Source organism: Octodon degus, unplaced genomic scaffold, assembly GCF_000260255.1.
Source record: "Octodon degus isolate 3935 unplaced genomic scaffold, OctDeg1.0 scaffold00165, whole genome shotgun sequence".
NCBI classification, from domain to species: domain Eukaryota; kingdom Metazoa; phylum Chordata; class Mammalia; order Rodentia; family Octodontidae; genus Octodon; species Octodon degus.
This window is the reverse complement of record NW_004524741.1, coordinates 6,264,243-6,283,385: the sequence shown is the minus strand read 5'-3', so window position 1 is coordinate 6,283,385 and position 19,143 is coordinate 6,264,243. Positions and strand designations below refer to the sequence as shown.

At 34.2% G+C, this 19,143-nt stretch overlaps 1 protein-coding gene across 1 annotated transcript in view; it reads right to left on the bottom strand.

Annotated features, from left to right (window-relative positions):
- Cnbd1 (cyclic nucleotide binding domain containing 1) overlaps window positions 1–19,143 on the bottom strand; it is a gene marked incomplete at its 3' end in the record, with an annotated part of 439,441 nt that overhangs the window by 138,105 nt on the left and 282,193 nt on the right. Inside the window, exon 5 of the mRNA XM_004643105.1 lies at window positions 17,325–17,470. Coding sequence (XP_004643162.1) covers window positions 17,325–17,470 — 146 coding nt within the window. The remainder of the gene's footprint in view (window positions 1–17,324; window positions 17,471–19,143) is intronic.

Below are 19,143 nucleotides of genomic sequence, written 5' to 3'. Positions count from 1 at the left end.
TTTTTTAACACTTTACTTATTATCTGTCTGCAGATGAAAACTTTATAAATTGATCTTGAGGAATAATCTTGTGTCTTTGTGTATCCTAAAAGTCGTCAGTTGTTTTGACTCTCTGCTTTTTCCTAGTCACAGCATTCATTTCAGGGCTTTCTTTTGAGTTGGAGTGTGCGGGGTGCTGGAAATCAAACTCAGGACCTTGTTGCTTGTCATGCAGGCATTTATGCTGCGAAGCTCTCTTCCTGTCCCTTAGAGCTTTCTTTGTCACCTCATCATCTGTACTCAATGATAGTGATATTTGTTAGGTTTTCTAGCACCACAAAGAAGCAGAAATAAAAGAAAGGGTGGAGGCCTTTATTGACTATGAGGGCACAAAGACAACCTCAGGGAGGTAGGGGATCATCTAACCTGAGACAAAAGGAGGCTGAGATTTTTTACCTTTTGCTGGGCGGAGTTGAAGTGGCAGGTTTGGTGGCACATAGGGAGCTGACTGGCATACAGAAAAGGTAAAAGAAAGCTGTATTCAAGACTAGGGTAGGAAGGAGGAGGAAATGGTCATTGGGAAGATAAGCTGCTATTTTTGGGACTCAGCCATGTTGAATCAGGGCCATGGTAATCTAGCAGTTTGTACTCAGGTGGAGTCTATGAATAGTTCAATGATCTTCAAGACAAATTATGAGGGGCCAGGGAGATGGCTCAGTGGGATAAGTGCTTTCCTGGCAAGCGCAAGGGCCTGAGTTCAATCCCTGGTTCCACCAAAAAGAAAAAGAAAAAAACAAGACAAATTTTGATTTTGTTTGAATTCCTTAGTTTAAACTGACCCCATTCTGAGTAGCACAATATCATTCACTAAACATCTAATCTGTGGGGTGAGAACACTGTGAAATCAATGCTTTCATAAGCTAATAAGTGAGTTCTCTGAGGACCAGGTGGTAATAAGCACATGCAAAGAGGAGTGATGACAAACTTTTGCAAAATTAGTGGTGATTTTGGCTGACTACATAGGAGTAAAGTGAAGGAAAGGTATCTCCTCGTATGCATAGAATTCCGTTTCTCTAAAACACACTTGATTTCTGTTTTTGTATAGAGTTAACTGAAACTTCTTAGCATTCAATAAATGTTATGGAAAGAGATATCCAGTGTAAACAATTTTATTCCAAAGGCTACTTATTACTTCCCCTTATCAATTATTTTCTTTTCCTTTTCTAACAAAACAATAATTTAGTTGTATGTTTTGTATGCTATGCTAAAAAAATCAATTTTCAAGATTCTCCAAAATGTGTAGCTATGTACCTTTATTCTAATTAATAAAACATGAAGAAAATTTTTACTTTCTAAATACGTCCACCACCTATTCTACCTTGATATCAAACACAGAGATTTAATGTTGGGGCCAGGAAAGAATTTTACAACCAAAAAGAAACAGTGAGCAAAGTGCCAGAGGTTCCACTATAACATTGAACCATTAGCCTGGTGACCCCTTATGAGAGAACAAACAAATCCTCAAAATTTTGGAAGATTGCCCTTTACATCTCTGCTACTTGAACCTGGATAAATTTTCTATGCAGATGTTGTTGGTAAGTCACTCAACACTAAGCACACTTGACCCGTCTGTCACTAGCATATATAGCCACACTGTCACAGAGAATACTATCTCAATGTGAAACACCAATTTCTGTAACTCTACTTAAAGAATGGCATCTTTTAAAGGGGGTAGAAAGAGATAAAATATTTTTTAGAAATTTACCATCCAAATGTAATGACATTTGGTTTCAAAATCTACATTATTTAGATACAGTAAAATAAAGAGTGTGTGTTCAATCATGATAACCTGGTGTGACTGGATTAGTGCCTGCCCCAGGGATTAGTAGAACGTACTTCTGCTGTGTCTGAGCGGCCCTGCAGGCCTGCTGTTGGATACCGCACATGGGCCCTGGCCCCTTCCCGGCCAGTGCTGCTTCCTTCTTCGCTTCCCAGATGCATGAGTTCAGCTCCTCCCTGCCCTTCCACCACAGTGTGCCTGCCCTGGCCCCAGCCTAAATGAACTGGCACCCTTCAAATCAAGGACCAAACACACCCTTTCTGAGTTTAAGTTTCTAGTGCTGAGCATTTCATTCCAACAGGAAAGCTGAATAATATATAGGCTTAAATGTGGATTTCTCTGTTAGGATTAGCAATTCATATCATGTGTTAAAAACAATTTCATACTTATCTCTGCTGTACAGTTCATTTGAAAAGCCTAATGCATGTGCAATGATTAGCATACAAGTGTTACATTGGGCTGTCATGCTCCAAGAGAATATGTTCACCTCGATAAATACAACTCTTCTGTTCTCAGTAAAACCTTATTATTTTTCTTAAGCCTTCATCCTATTGCAGTGAATTTTACTAAATAGTCTCAATTTATATTGCATAAATATTTACATTTACATGATAGAAATATAATGTTAAGGAGATCCTTATGGAGGTAAAGAAAAAGGAAGAATTTGATAAGCATGAAAAATGTTTAGGCATGAAATATTGCACTGACCCTCAAACTATATTTACAAGATAGAATTCAAATCCCAGTAATGTTGTATTTTAAAACACAAGGAATACTCAAGAGTATCTTATAAAAAAAGATGTTTACTAAATCAATGCAATTTAACATGGCTTACATAAATTGATTATTGTTTTTCTTGAAAATAATATGTTACAAATGAATCCAACTGTAGTGTAAGAGGTAGGAAAAGAAAACAGGTTAGTACCAGTATCACATTCATGAAGAAGTGTTAAGACACAATGGTATTTTTACTCTCAATTTCTAGTTAAATATATTGATACATTAAGTCCAATTATCTCCATGTCTTAGAAGTACTACTTCATTTTTTAATTAATATTTTAAATGACTTAGCCAACATAAAATAGACTTTTTTATTTATTTATTTTTATTGAGAAATAAATATGAATGAGACAGTTTCACAGCTGATTAACAGGACAGTTTTGATAATCAATACACTGTACATTGTTATCTTCTTAGTGGTTATCCATAGCACAAGAAGCAGACAGGATATTCTGTCCAAACACTGTTAGTACACCTCTTTCTTCTCATTGAATTACGTGAAAGTAGCTTCAAATTTATCCTATTTTGTATATATAAATACAAAATGATCTTTCCTTTGTATCTTTTTTTTTGTCCTGTCAGAGGTGAGTATTCTATTGGCATCTAAATACTATAGGTGTTTGAATTCAACTAAACAATCTAACACTGTCTAGTAGTATATAATATTGGTGGGTTATCCTCAGAAGTTATTGACTTGAGCCTTTTACAGCTCATTGTATTAATATGGATTTACTTTATTAAAAAAACTTTTAAATATGCCTATGAAAGATTGTACAAAATTATAATACTTATATTAGCTAACAAAACACTTTAAAATGTATTATATTAAATATTACTTTATAAAAGTTTTAGCATCATAATGTGTAAAACATGTCACATGAACCATTGTACTTGTTTTTTTTTTTCTTTTTCTTTTTCTTTTTTTGTTTTTCAGTACCAAGGATTGAACTTAGGACCTTGTGACTGTCAGGCAGGCACTTATTCCACTGAGCTATCTCCCAGGCCCCGTACTCACTTTTATTTACCATCAACTGCATCAGTTTTTCCCTCATCTAACACACTTGTCAGAAAGCATTTCTTTTAATTGGTTGGGAATACAGTGTATTTTGCATCATTATGTAATGAAATATTTGAAATTGTATTCCAAGTCACAAATGCTATAATTATTTGTGTAACACTGACAATATTTGCATAACACATTAGTTATTTTTAGAGATAAAATAACTGCTCAGCTTATGGCTAAAAATAACATTTAATTAAACCAAATCAAAGGGAACTAGAAAAAATAAGAATTACTTGTACATAAATCAGTGATTTTATAAAGTTTTAAAAATCTTTATTTTATTTGTTTGGTATAGGGTCTCGCTACACAGGTCAGACTCCTAATGATCCTCCTGTCTCAACCTCCCCAGGGCTGGGATTACAGGCATGTGCCACCATGCTGGATTTCAGTGGTCTAGATGGCATGCCCAGAGTTCTGAGGCCAGAACGGTACTAGAGATTGAACCTGGTCCTTGAGTTTGCAAGGCAGGCATATAGAAAGACAAACTATCTCCCTAGCTCCCAGAGATTTTAGTAAGTGCTTTTATTTAAAAATGGAAAAATGAGTTAAATAATTGAAACTTAAAAACTGAGAGAAATGGGGTAGGGGACATAGCTCAGCAGTCTAAGCACCTGCCTGGCAAGCGCAAGGACCTGGGTTCGATCCCACGTACCATAGTGCCAGTCCTGCCCCAGGCACACATTGCTGGCCACCGAAACTGGTCATGGTGGCATACACCTGTGATCCCAGCACTGAGAAGGCTGTGACAGGACCACTACGAGTCCAAGCCACATAGTGACACCCTATACCAAATGCATAAAAAAAATCCTGAAAGGAATGAAACATTGGTATGCATGTAAAGCAACTGAACTTCTTATACATTCATACAATGAGAAATGAATCTCACCTATGTTCAAGCAATTTGACAACTTTGGTATTTATTGAGGACAAAAACGTAGATGCTGAAATAAGTACTTATTCAAGAATGTAATTAGCAGCTCTGTTGTGTTAGTCAAAGGCCAGAAATAACTCAAGTCTCCAACCATAAGACAATGTGTATATCAGCTCTGCTCTGACTATACAGTTGAATGTTGCTGAGTTACAGAAAGCAATAAACTACTGAGTCATGCAACATGGATTAATCTCAAAAGCATTATGCTCACTGAAATAAAGCTTTCACAGAAGGAGATATGCTATTTGACTATTTTCTAAAATTCTAAATGCTTCATGAAAAACTAACATAGTGGAAAAGCAAAAGAAGTAAAACAGAACAGTTGCTCCTGGGAATTGGGTCAGGACCAATTGGGGTGAAGCATGGAGAGAAGTTTTGGGGTGACCATAAAATTCTATAGTTTGATCAGTATTTTGTTTCCAGTATTTGTCAAGGGCCATCAAATCACCCAGCTAAAGAACACGTATAAATGTAACTGTATGAAAGTTTTATCTTAAAAATAAAGAATCAGAAGCATATTGAATTGTGGAACACTTTGAAACATTTAGGAGTGGAATTTTTTGATACTATGCTTATCAATAGGCTGGAATATGGTGCTGCTATCATAGGGCGACAGCTGTCAAAAAAAGAAGCATACATGTGTCATAGCACAGGCAGTCTTACTTTTGTGCATGTTATACACCAGACACTGTCTTGAACATAATATAGATTAATTTATTAATCTTTGCATAGTGTACTATTTTTTATTAAAGTATATACTAGGATCGATCCAATTTTATTTATTTATTTCTGTATTTTTTTAGGGAAGGACCTACAGGGTGTTCAGGGTCTCACTACTAGATCAGACTCATAGTGATCTGCCTATTTACTGCCTCCCAAGAGCTGGGATTACAGGCACCAGCCACCATGCCCAGTCTCAATCGCTGTCTCAGCATGCCCCAGGAGCAGGGCTGGAACTGCAGATCCAGGGATCAAACCCCAGACCCCTGCTCCTGCTTGTAGGAGCTTAAATCCACTGAGCTATTTGCCAGCCCAATCCAATTTTATAATAAGGAAATGAAGACAATGAAAAACTAAATGTCCTTCCACACTGGGAGAGATGGGAATAATTGAACCAGTATTTAACCAACAGCTTCCTGCAGGAAGCCAGATCACTATGCTGGCCTTTTTACTTATATATCTATGTAATATTTCCTTTCCCTCCCCTCTATTCCTCTCTCCTCCCCTCCCTCCTCTCCTCTCCTCCTCTCCTCTCCTTTTCTTCTCCTCTCCTGTCTTCTCCTCTCTTCACCTCTCCTCTCTTATTCTTTCTTTCCTCCCTCTCCTCCTTCCTTTCTTCTTTCCATGATATATATTCTATAATGATATGGATTCAATTATGATCAAGTGACTAGATACATAAGCTAAATGAATGTGGAGTTTCAGTTCAGATTTTAAGATTCACTTCAAGAATAGCACATGCTCATTTAGAATATTAACAAACTCAAGTCACAATTTGTGTACCTAAGCTATAAATATGTTTGTTATATCAAATATCAAAGATGAATCTAGAAAGAGATTTAGAACCATAGTTTATTGTTCTTAAGACAATTATGTGTAACTTAAGTAGTTTATATCAAAGAAGACTCTTTATTTTTTTAGCAAAATAATACTATTTGACTGGAACTGTATTTTTCCCTAGACTGTCTCCAAAAGCCAGAGGTTAATGTTCTTAGTGATAAGAAAATTGACTATTTCTTTAAAATAGCTATTTAATTTTTTTTAATTATTTATTTGGTATAGGGTCTTGCCACATCATTCTGACTCCTACTGATCTTGCTGTCTTAGCCTCCCAAGCACTAGGATTACAGGCGTGTGCCATCATGCCCAGTTTCAGGACCGGCCAGCACACCTGGTACTGCACGCAATACCAGGGATCAGACTCAGGTCTGTGCACTTGTCAGGCAGACACTTAGACCACCTGGATATCTCCTCAGCCCAAGAATAGCTAATTAAAACAAATTTTTAATCTATATTTTTGATTCTAAAAACCTATCTGTTCTGTTTACTCAAATATACTAAAGTTCCTATGAAAGGAGTCACATGCTGAACATACAGTATTTGACATGCACTGTGCCAGGTGTTCAAGCACTGATTATTCTAATATCCCTCAAAATTATACTTTATAGGTCAAATTTTTAGGTGAAGAAACCAAGATTTGGTATGATTACATAATTCATCAGAATTCAACATACACTAATTGCTGGAATTTATCATTTTCCAACACCTGAAGGACATGCACCACATTAACACATTAACACGTGAACATATTCCCACCCTTGGGGCTGACCTGTGTGTTTTTAACTATATGCCATATATATGCAATATATATGTAGTTTAGAAATATATAGATATATAGATATACAGATATATAGATATATAGAGAGAGATAGAGTTTAGAAATTGATCAAATTTTTTCTTTAAAATGGGATACCTGGTTTATTCATGAAATTAAATATTGCAAATAAAAGAATTTAAAATAACATTTAGACAGTTATATAGAGTAACACAAAATTTGAGGTGATCTCTGTACGCATGTACTTGGGCAGAAATCTGAAAAGTATCTTCATTTTAAAAAAATGTTAAAGTTTATTAAAAGAATTATAAATGAATCCAGAGCAAAAGCATGAAATGCAACAAATATTAAGTTAGATGATGAGATTTTACAATTTTTAATAATGAAACAGAAGAGATACAATCATTCAAATATCCAAAATTGTGTCAAATTATTGCAGATGAATTTTAAGAAAAAAGAATTAATATACACCTAAGGCAAATTAGATAAGAAAAACAACATCAATTTAAAATGTATTGAATACTGATTCTAGGTATTTGTAAGACTAAAAAGATAAAGCTAGTTAGGAATAAATTTTATTAAAATATTTATGTAGTTAATCTCTGTTACATAAAAACTCAAGGGAAGTTCTTTTTTATGAGATTCAAAATAATGGACAAAGAAAAAAATTCCCTACATGCAAGACTTCACATTTTAAAATATCCCTTAATCATACTTATTTTAGGTGAATGAAAGAAATTCACAAGGAATTTAAAATACTAATATAATAAAATTCAATTAATCATTTTAGTAGTGATTTTTCAAAAGGTTAAAGGTCAAATGCTAAGTTTGATTAAAACAAAGACGTGTGAATTAATTGCTAAACATCATTCAATCTCTAAATGTATAGCCCTTTAACTAAAAATCAACCATTCTAGAACTTAAATATCTCAAAGATCTATAATTTGATGAAAAAGATCATATATTCTGCAGATTAATCCCTCTTTGATCTATAAGACGGAGTGTGTTACCTACCTACTAAGAAAGCCTTTCCTGACCTTCTGTCTGCTTCCATCCAGCATAATTAACTCTTGTCTTTGGGGAATTTTTTTCACAGAATTTCTATCAGAGTATTATGCATTGTCAGTTTCTGCCAAGAGATCCTAATTATTTGAGAGAAGGAACTCTGAAAATATCTTGGTATTTCCAGCCCATATCATATTTCCTAGGTTGTTGCAGTTATTTAAGAAACACATTGAATGAACAAGAGCTTAATTAATGTCTCACTATTGCTTTTCTCTTCTCTTCTAAGAGTCCTATGAAATATTTGGAGACCAATTCATATTATTTCTTACTTAAAACTCTGACAATTGAGGAATGAGATAAATGAAACTCTTTGATGTACTATTTTATCTATTTCCTTCTTTCTTCCTTACTCTCTTTCTTTTTTTTTTTACCAGAAATGAATTCAGAAACTTGACCTTGGGCTTGCCAGGAAGGCACTGTGCCATGGAACTAAATCTCCAGCCCTGATTGACAATTTTCTTCTCAATTTATTAGTTAAAAGACTAGAAAATATAAGACAGATATATAAAATTTAAACCAGATAGCTTAATTCATGCAGTCTCTTCTGTAAGGTCTGAATGATCTCAGAGACCAAATACTAAAAGCAACGAATAGCTTTTAAAGTTTTGAAACTATTAAGTAATGGTTGTATACATGATCGACAGCCTCAGGACCAATTTCTCTTCCTTTAAGTTACTTAAAGTAGATATCTTAAGACAGAAGCCTTGTAATCTTCCTTAAACTATTGCTCAGCTTATGAAATATCACTCCTATAAATAAAACTAGATATGGTTTTGAAGTTCAGAAAAACAAATATATACGTTATATCATAATACTGATGAGGATGGATATGATAAGATTTCTTGCATTTTACTTTGAGCACAGACATTCCACTGAAATAGCACATCCATATTGATACTACCTATTGCCAAAATAAAAAAAAAAAGAACTGCTCTAACAAATTACCAGGCATGTAATTATGATAAAGGCATTGCTAAGTAAATAATCTCAAATTATTTTAGAAAATTACATGAAGATCCAAAGAAGAAATGTATCTTTTGGAGACTATGTGAAGTAAGTTTTTGAGAATACACATTTTTAATGGAAATGTAGGTAAAGTTTTACAGGGAGAGAGGAGCTAAGAGGAATGAATTAATAATGTAAGAAATACCATGAATAAGACACAAAAGCAAGCAACATGGAATTACCTGATAGAATTAATCAAGCATGGGAAACTAGGAGGAACAGTAAATAACTCAGTTTCCAGAAGAGTGGTGTAGAGGATCAAATTTTATAGATCAAATAATTTAAAAAGTTGAAGCACACTTAGCCACTAGATATTGGAAATGTTTCCAGTAAACAATTGGAAAATATTCAATTTTAGTTATCATAACACAATGCCCATTTTTCAAATGAGGTGTGATTTTTAATTGCTCAAAATTTAGAATTCATCATGAGAGAATATCTGCATTCTTCTGTGATGCTGGAATAAAAAAATCTCATTATTTTTTAAAGTATAATAGTTGTGATGCTTTTGCCTTGAAGCCCAGTCTACCATGGGCTGAATCTCTTGAAAATATGGGCCCAAATAAATCTTTCTTCCTTTCAGTTATGAGTGTGTGATACTGTATTTTAGTGACAAGAATGTAACCTATAATGAATTCTAGTAGTGGGGGTCTTACTGTGACAATATCTTACTGTGACAATATAATTCAGAAGCTATTGCAATTAGTTTGTGGGGTGTTTTGGAAAGAACACAGAGCCTGATGAGCAACTCTAGTCTAAGCTCAGAAAATAAGAAAGCTGAAGGGAATGAATATAGTAAAGACCAGGCTCACGAGCTTTCACTTGGGAACAAGGATTCCACTGGCATTTGACAAGAGGTAATGTCACTCTGATAGAAAATTTGTTTATATTTTGCCAATGTCCTAACTGTGAGCTGTGGGATAGATGGTCTTGCAGATAAAAAATCAAAACATAGCAGGATTCAGGCTGTGACACGGGTCCTGATGACTGTACTAAACCCAATTTAGAATGAAAATTCCAGGCCACTAGCAAAATATAAAAACTTAAAATACTTAAATTTTAGCCCAAAGGGAACTTAAATTAGGGCCAAAAGGAGGTATAGCTGCTGAAGAAATTAGTGTCATTTAAAAAAAAATAGAAAAAGAGCAGTACTAGACCCCATCTGCTATAGGCTCCAAAGTAAAAAATAAAAATAAAAAAAAAAAAACTTTCATGTGAGAATAGAGCTCCATTGAAGGATACTTGAGAAAAGTATACCAGAGAATTAGTTCCCTGGGTTCAGCTCATTGTGCTCAGATGTCCAGGAACTTGGTTTTTTCCAATGAAGCTGAGGTCCAAGAGTGTCTGGCTAATGCTTCCCTGAGAAGATACTTAGTATCAAGCACATGATGTTTGTTTTACCAGTAAGAAGAATGCAAAACTTGTGGGGCCAAGCAGGCTTCCACCCAGACTTGAAGGAAAGCTCAAGAAACCAAAAAAGTAGCCACTGAGGGGACAGTGTGTAAAACTCTGAGAATGAAGTCAAAGCTGCAATGGAGATCACAGGACGTCTGAGATGCTGGAAATGTGGAATGTCTGAGGAGAGGACCAGGAAGCTTGTGTGGAGTGAGCAGAAGAGAGATACCTCATGGGCTGCAACCAGCAATCCTAATATTGTGGGGCCCCTACATTGTCTAGAGGATGCATCTCATCCCCATGTGCTATGGATGTCCCATATAGACCTGTATGAGATAATGTTTGTGCAGAGGGGCTGTTGTCTTGCTTTGCTTCTTTTCTTTTCTAGCCACCTTTTGCAAAGAGAATATTTAACCTATGAGACTGTATCTTGGGATTATATAACTTGATTTTGATTTTATAAAGTTTCATAGCTAAGACTTTTGGCCTGAGTGTCTGAAGAGACATTGATTGGGACTTTTGAAAATATTTTCAAACTATTTCAACTTCTGGGGAAGGATTGTTTAGTTTCTAGTTGTATGTGAGGTAGTTGCAATGTTTTAGGGAGAAATATGAACTTGCAACTGTCTTTATTTGGAGATTAGGTACGGTTTAAGTAGATGTGTTTGCATTACAAGTTGATAGCAATTTGAGTTATGATGGTGAGGACAGAGTATGAATTGATTGGCTTTGACTTTGTCTGGGAGGTTCATGGGAAACTCTTCTAGGTGGGTCACAATCATGGAGGTGTGGCCTTTCGTCCTTTTCCTCTTGCTCTCTGAAAGTGTTCCTCTGCTCTGCTTTCTTGCCATCAAGAACTGATCAGCTTTTTGCTGTTCTGTGCTCTTCTAATGATATGTCTGACCTAGAATCAGCTACACATGGCCTGAATCCCCGGAAGCCATGGACCAAAATACATTTGAAGTTGTGAGTGTTGGGCATTATGTGCTGGTGATGAGACAGCTTTGTAATACAAGAAGACATAGCAATATGCACCCCTTTGAATTCATTGTTTTTATCTTTAGAAATCTGTCATAAGTAAGTAATTCAAAATAAAAGTAAGTACATGCAAGAGTTTCTCAGAGCCATAGTATCCATAGCAAAGGAAAGCTTAAAGCGCCATAAAGAGATAATGATCAAGTAATATCTCCTATACTCATTTGACAAAAATATGTTGTGTGCATATGTAGTTATTAAAAAGTGTTATTTTTATAAATATTAGTGAGCCAAGAAATCCTTGATACGTTAAATATGAAGGAGGAATGAAAATGACTTGGAAATAAATGTAAGTTAAACTGGAGGAAAATATGCAAAAATGGTAATAATAACTTTATGAAATTGAGGGGATGTCACAGTCTTCTACAATGATAATATTTCATTTAGAGTCAGAAAAAAATATAACTGATTCAAAAGACAATTCTTCTTGAAAGAATTAGAAAAGGCAAGACAAGTAAAGAGTCTGTTAAAGTAGCCCTGTGAGAAGAAAAGGAGGGAGACCAGACTACAGTGAGAAGGCACAGTGGAAAACAAACATGCAATACAAAAGTTGAATTCATCTAATACAGCTGAATTAACTTAGGCAGAGAAACAGAAGCAGTTAAAGATTTTTGAGATTTTTAAAATTTCCTACGGAAAATAGTAGCACCACTGAGATATCTGATAGTAAAAGACCAATGCTGAAAACAAGGTGAGAAGTTTGTGTGTCATTGCTTCTCCCAGCATGCCAGCAAGCCTTTCTAAAAGGCATAGAAAAAATCATTGCATCAAAGTGAATACAATTTCAATGATCTAAAGGCAAAAACCAAGCAGACTGAGAATCAGAAGCACACAAGTTAGAGGTGTGTCATGAAGCATACAAGTTAGAGGTATGTCATGAAGACTATCCTAAAGAAAATTAAAAGGAGAGGTGACTGGAGAAATCTTGCAGTGGAAAGGATGAAAGTGGAGATAAGAATAAATCCAGTTGTGGGTATGAGGCTAATCAGGCTGTGACATCTGTCACCCCACTGATCACCAGAGTTGACTTGGCCGATCTAGCTCGCCAGATAGGTGTTCCTTTCCTCCCTCAGTGGTCCATGTGTGTCCCTCCAGAATCTGCGTGCTTGGTCAAAGAGGACAAGCACCCCTGATAGAGCAGGATCATTCTTCTGTCAAACATACACAGGTAGCTACATTCTCCTCATAGAAACTCCAAACAAGCTTTCAAAAATAAATCAAATTGTTTGTAAATGACTTTGCCATATGATGAGTTTGTTCTGGAGGTCCATTTTCTACAAGGACACTACCAATTAAATCATCCAGTGTAGGGTGTCAGGTCACAGGATATTGATTAATATAACCTGAAAATGCATCAATTTTTAAAGCTAGTCTACTCATCCAAGTCAGATGGGAAAGATGAGCAAAGTGAAAATCCATCACACACATAATAATTTTGAATTTCAATCTATTTCCAGGCTATCAGAATGCCATATGATAGTCTCTCAACATGCTGGGCAGCAGTAACTTTTGTACAGCTCCCAGTAAGTTGCACAAATGCAAGGGGAAAATGATCAATACCCAGCAGTGTAAGCTCTACTATTTGGGAAGTTATATTGATTAATGCTTTGCATATTGACTATGTTTTCATCTTATGATAATATTGGGCATTACAAATTATTTTAAATGTACTTACATTCCATATCTGTAGATTTTATAAAAATAAAATTTATAACTTTATAACTTCTTAGTTATCAATTCAATATCTTTAAAGCTATCAATATTTAACCTTTAAAATTAAATTTTCTGAGACTACGTGTGGTGGTAGATGCCTGCAGTCCCAGCACTGCGGAGGCTGAAAACGAGGATCACTATGAGTCTGAGCTTCACAGTATGTTTCCACCTCTGTGCCACACATATTAGAGTCAAGGCCTCTATTTTTCCATTAAAAATTTTCATTCCTTCATTTAAACTGTTTTTCCTAAAGGATTAATTACGTGAATTTACCCAAAAAAACACGATATTGATCCCTTTGCAGCACTGAGATACACCTTTGTGATATTTTAAATGCTAGGAAATTATATAATGTATTTAAAATAAACAATAGTTCAATTTTAAAATTGTTCTTTTGTTAGTAATAGCTTTTACTATCGTAAAAAAAAACAATGACAAAGAAAGTATATAATTGCTTTAAGATCCAAGTATATCTTTCAAGGACATGCATGCCTTTTAAGAAAACCATGGTCTTTACCATAGAAATAAATTTGTGGCTGGAGAGATGGCTCAGTGGAATAAGCTCTTCCCTGGCAAGCACGAGGGCCTGAGTTCAATCCCTGGTTCTGCCAAAAAAAAAAAAAAAAAGAAGAAAAAGAAGAAAAAAAGAAAGAAAAGAAATAAATTTGTTACTTTTATTGTGAGTGTATTATTTGTATTTTGATTAATTTACATATGAAAAAGATTCACACTACATTTCCATGAGACTTTGCTACTATATTTTTATATGCTACATGAGAAATAAACCATAGGACAAAATTTTTAATGCAAGTAAAGGAAATATTAAAATTCAGTTGTATAAAATATTTTCAGCATTAAAAAATACAAATCTTATCAAACTATATTAAGGAATCTTCGATCTATTACCAAACAGAAACACATAAAAATAAAACTTAACAGAAGAACTAGAAAAGAAATATACTTTAAAATTTAATGGAATTTTAGTAAAGATAACAGCAAATACAATATAAATATAAAACTATATATACATTCTTCATTTTATAGAAGGTTGTTTAATACCAGTGATCAGAAACAGGACCTTGCTAAGCTTGTTTGAATAGAAAAGTGAAGGTAAATTATAAGGAAATTTTTATATGGAGTTCAGTTCCAGGTTAGTTACTAAATTAAGATTTTAAGAAAATTTTTATTTTTTAGTTTTCATGCAGTTGGCAATCTTAAAAAAATTAAGTTACCATATCATTATTTAAGATCCAATGGAAATCCCTTGAGATTATTTGACTTCAGTAAACTCTGCTTTACTTTGATTTCTGCATAGATATGGCTCTTATAAGTAGTAACTCTAATATATGTAATTTATATATAGCAATCATAGTGTAAATGAATTATGTAAAATAGTAAGTATTGTACAGTAAATAATTACTTAAACCTGAAATATGTTTAATTTACTGCTTTGAAAATCATAATATTGTTTCCTTGTTAGCACCATATTGTTTACAAAAGCTGAATGTGTAAGAGCCTGGGAGGATAAGTTCGGGAAGCTTCGTTCAATAATTGAGCTCTGAAGAACAAGTGGCCAGGAGGGAGACCAGAAGGTACCAACAGCTGTGTGGAGTTGCCCCCAGAGAAGGCAAAACCTCTGCAGCAGATTGAAAGTCAGCAGCCTGCTGCTGAGGGCCTACATAAGGGAATACTTTTAACTACAGCAGAGGGAAGGAAACATATCCATGAATAAAGAAAAGGGAGACAAAGCAGACACCTCCTTGGGCTTGTTTCTTAAGTTGGATGAACAAAGATATCTACAAAGGTCAAGTATTTAGTGAGTTGACTGCTTTGACAGTGAAACGGGGCTAGACATCTTACAAACTACAGGTAAACACAGAGCCTTCTAAGGGTTCTAAAAATCATTGAAATTACGCCCTACTGAAATGCTAGCTCAAGTGCTTTATGTAATGTAAATAATCACATTAAAGTTGATAATTTGTTACTGAGAGTCACATTTGAATAGTTAATAAGTTATTATGATGTCATCAGAATAAAATGCTCGCTTCTAATTGGAATTATAGAGCTTTCTTCAAAAAAATATGTATATACACTTACACATGAATCTCCATTCATTATGAAAACATGAAACCAACACAAATATATGTACAATATGAATTATTCCTCTCTATTGCCTTTTAGCTCTGTTACTACAAACAAAATAAGGAGGGTGATTTTATGAAGAGAAGAGAAAGTTCTACATAAGTCACAGCTTGTAGGTTGAAGTGCCAAATTTCAAGAAACTCCATTTATTTAATCTCTGATAAGGAGACTAAGACATCAAATCACAATAATAAGAACACTAAATTCTCAAATATGAAAATGAAGGACAACAGATGAAAAGAGCAAGTTTTCCTCTTTTATAATACTCCACAAGAGCCAAAAGCTTCCACAGGAGTACCACATACCACGAACAACCTCAGCACCTCCCACCAAGACACACTGTGGTAGAGAAGGTTCATCACCTCTAAACAAGACCACCCTGCGACCCAAGCTTCAATCCCAATGGAATTTGGGAGGGGAGATCACTCAAACTACACCAAACTGTAGCACCCTCCAATTCTACTACCCTTCATAAGGCAGTATGTGAATTTACAATATTTTCTTGGAACAACTTCCTGGGCCCATTCCTTCGTATTTAGAAGCAAGGATGTGTGTGAGTATATAATATTTATATAATCCTTCAAGTGTTCTATTTTTCTCTACTACATTTATGTTTTTAAGCACTAAATATATACATATGTAGATGATAAATAGACAGACATAGATGATGTACACACAGATACAGACGTACCATGTTTTTCAACCATGTCTGGAAAATAGATGTATCACAATGTTTGCAGTCAGTACGCTACTGAAGACATTTAGCTTGATCTAAAATTTCTTACCACTTTAAACATAATTTCATATCTTATGAAACAAATTAATTTTTAATTGCTGTCCTCAAGCTAAAGGCAAAGCAATGTTGAATACTTGTTCTTTTATTATGTTAAAGGCATTTTAATCTTTGGAAAACTCTTTTGATTTATTTTTCACTGCTTGACTCTGATTAAATGGAACTAATTATGAGAGAAAACCATTGGGGGAAAACTCTTAAAATATGTAAATCTTTTCAAAGGGACACGTTCTCCAAAATTCCAGTTAGTTTTTAAATGTCATGATCCTGATGAACCACTTTTAGAAACAGTAGTGACATAATGCACAGGAAATGAGCTTCTCATTAGCTGAAGTGTATTTGAAACTGAGTGATAATCAAGATTTCTCTGAATGATATTTTTGTATCTTGGGTGTTCTCATCTGTGGAAAAAATAATAATATCTATTTTTATTTTTAGATGAATAAAAAAACAGATGCCCCTGATATATGCAACACACACGTTATATACTTCCCCCATTAAAATATATGAATTTCTATTAACATACCTGCTATATCTGGAAAACAGACTCAATACTTTGGCAAAGAGACTCAATACTGCAACTAGAAAACTAAAATCAGTCTAGAGAGTTCTTATCTAATATGTAGAACAGTACTAGTACTGGAAAACAATCATTGCACTCATTTGCTATCTTCACAAGGAGAACCACTGCCAGATTTTTACCAGATTTTTATGTTCTCTATATTAGTCTGTTACCTATGCTCCCTTTGACCCAGCATTCAGAAATCATATTCTTGCTAAGTACTTTCAGATGTTCGTCATTTAGCCAGGAGGCCAAGTCTGAAACTGTGTTCAGCATCTTCCACACAATGTTATGCTCATGTGTTTTTCTATTAACAGGCCTTAAAAAGAACGTAGTAAGATCTACTGATACATTATTGGAAATGCAATTTAGGTGGCATCCCATGTTTATTGAATCAGAAATTCTGGAATTTAAGCTCACCAATATGTGTTCCATTGAGTAGTTTGAGTAATTTGGATATTGCATGCTCAAAGTAGAACCACATTGGTGTATATCTTAACCTTATATACTAAAACATGAGGTACTATTCATCTCACTACTAATCTCACATGGAATAGAGGATAATTTTATACTTTTTTTTTTACTTTTAAAATGTCAAGTAAAATCATAGACATTGTAATGATAGAAAAATCAACATAGGAATGAACACTTCCCCCTGCCAGGTGTTCACTACATTAGTCTGTTACCTATGCTGCCTTTGACCCAGCATTCAGAAATCATATTCTTGCTAAGTATTTTCAGATGTTCGTTGTTTAGCCGGGAGGCCAAGTCTGGAATTGTCTTCAGCATCTTCCACACAATGTTATGCTCGTATGTTGTTCTATTAACAGGCCTTAAAGAGAAAAAAGATAATAAGTTATAAGTTCAGAAGCCACAGAACAAATGTAAAGAAGCAAAGCAACAAATCTTTGCATTGTAAGTTTCAAGTTTTGTATGTTCCTTTTACTTAATAGCTGTTTAAGGGGAACTGCAATAGTATTCTATTTTGGCTTGCTAATCAGCTTTGGGAATTTGTTCCCTGTCCAATGCTCTTGCACACACATATGAGCCAGATAAGCAGAGACTTCTGTGATGTTTTAAATTTTCAGAAGTTACATAATGCCATTGTCTATTTAAAACAGAAAACTCAGTGCTCTAATTATAAGATTGTATTCTTTTTAATGGTTGTTATATTTATAACATCCTTTTAAAATATTAACTAATAATATAAATGCTATTCTTATTGCTTATGTTTGATTCTTATTAACACTTAAATATTTAAGTTGCAACAAATGTGTCTGCACTGTAACACGTAGTATAAATTCTAAGTAAAACAATGGATATGTAATGTTATGTAAAATAGTTGCCATAGAATAATTATTACTTTCAATTTATTAATTATTTAATAAGCATAACATAATAATCAAGACACTAAAATCATGCTATTAGTTCTCAAATGATTAGCCTGTCACATATGCCTTCACTAAATACTAAGAAATTTTCAAGCAAATTTCTAAAATCTATGGTAAAGAATCAATATGTAAGAAATTTAAGAGTACTTACATCACACAGATAATTTTACCAGTTACATCCCAGACTGGACATGTCCTACGGGGTAGATTTGCACTTGTGCTTTTTGTATGATCACATAAATTAATTTTTGCTATAATTTATAGCAAAAAGAAAACGAGTTCAGAAAGCACTAACTTATAGTGACAAATAGTCTTGAGAAAGTTGGCCCTTACATAACATTCTCTAAGAATGCATATTTCAAATGTAGTAATAAAGAATTAGTGTCCAAAATGGTATAAAGTCATAAATAAACTCCAAACTATGTGTTATTGACTTAACTGCCACTGCTTTCCTATGAGAAAATATCACCGGAGGTGAGCAGAAATTTTCATAAACTGAAAAAAATGGACTTATGAATTTTTTAGTCATGAGACATTTATTAGTTGTAGTTATATATAAGATCAAGCTCAAGGAAGCTTATTGACTCATACAATGTAGTAAAGAGGCAGAACGTTATTATATTTCAAGGTTGCTTATTTGTAGCAATATATTAAGTTAGGTAATTTGATCAGTTTTCAAGCAGAAAAGTAAGGGAATAGAAAGGATCCATAAATGTTGAGCAAAGTAATAAAAGCCAGAGACTTTTTGACCTCATGTAGCAAGGAAGGTTTTAAAAACGAGACTTCTCTAGTGAGGGTGTATTAAATCTTCTCAGTTAAATAGAGATGCTTAACCCCAGGACAAAGGTCTAATGAAAAATGGTGCCTTTCCTCCAAAGCCTATTGTTTCAGAAGATCAGTACTTGTAGCCTCCATCAAGAGAGGAAGGCGCAGGGAGAGGAAGCAGGGAAATAAACAAAGACTTAGAAATAACGCCTAAATATACCCTTGGTTGAGGTTCCTGGTTTTTATTTTTTATTTTTTTTTTCATTTTTCTTTTCATCCTCAAATTTAGTTGTTTTTAATTTTTTTCTACAGTTTTATTGATAAACAGATAGCAATGAGACAGTTTCAA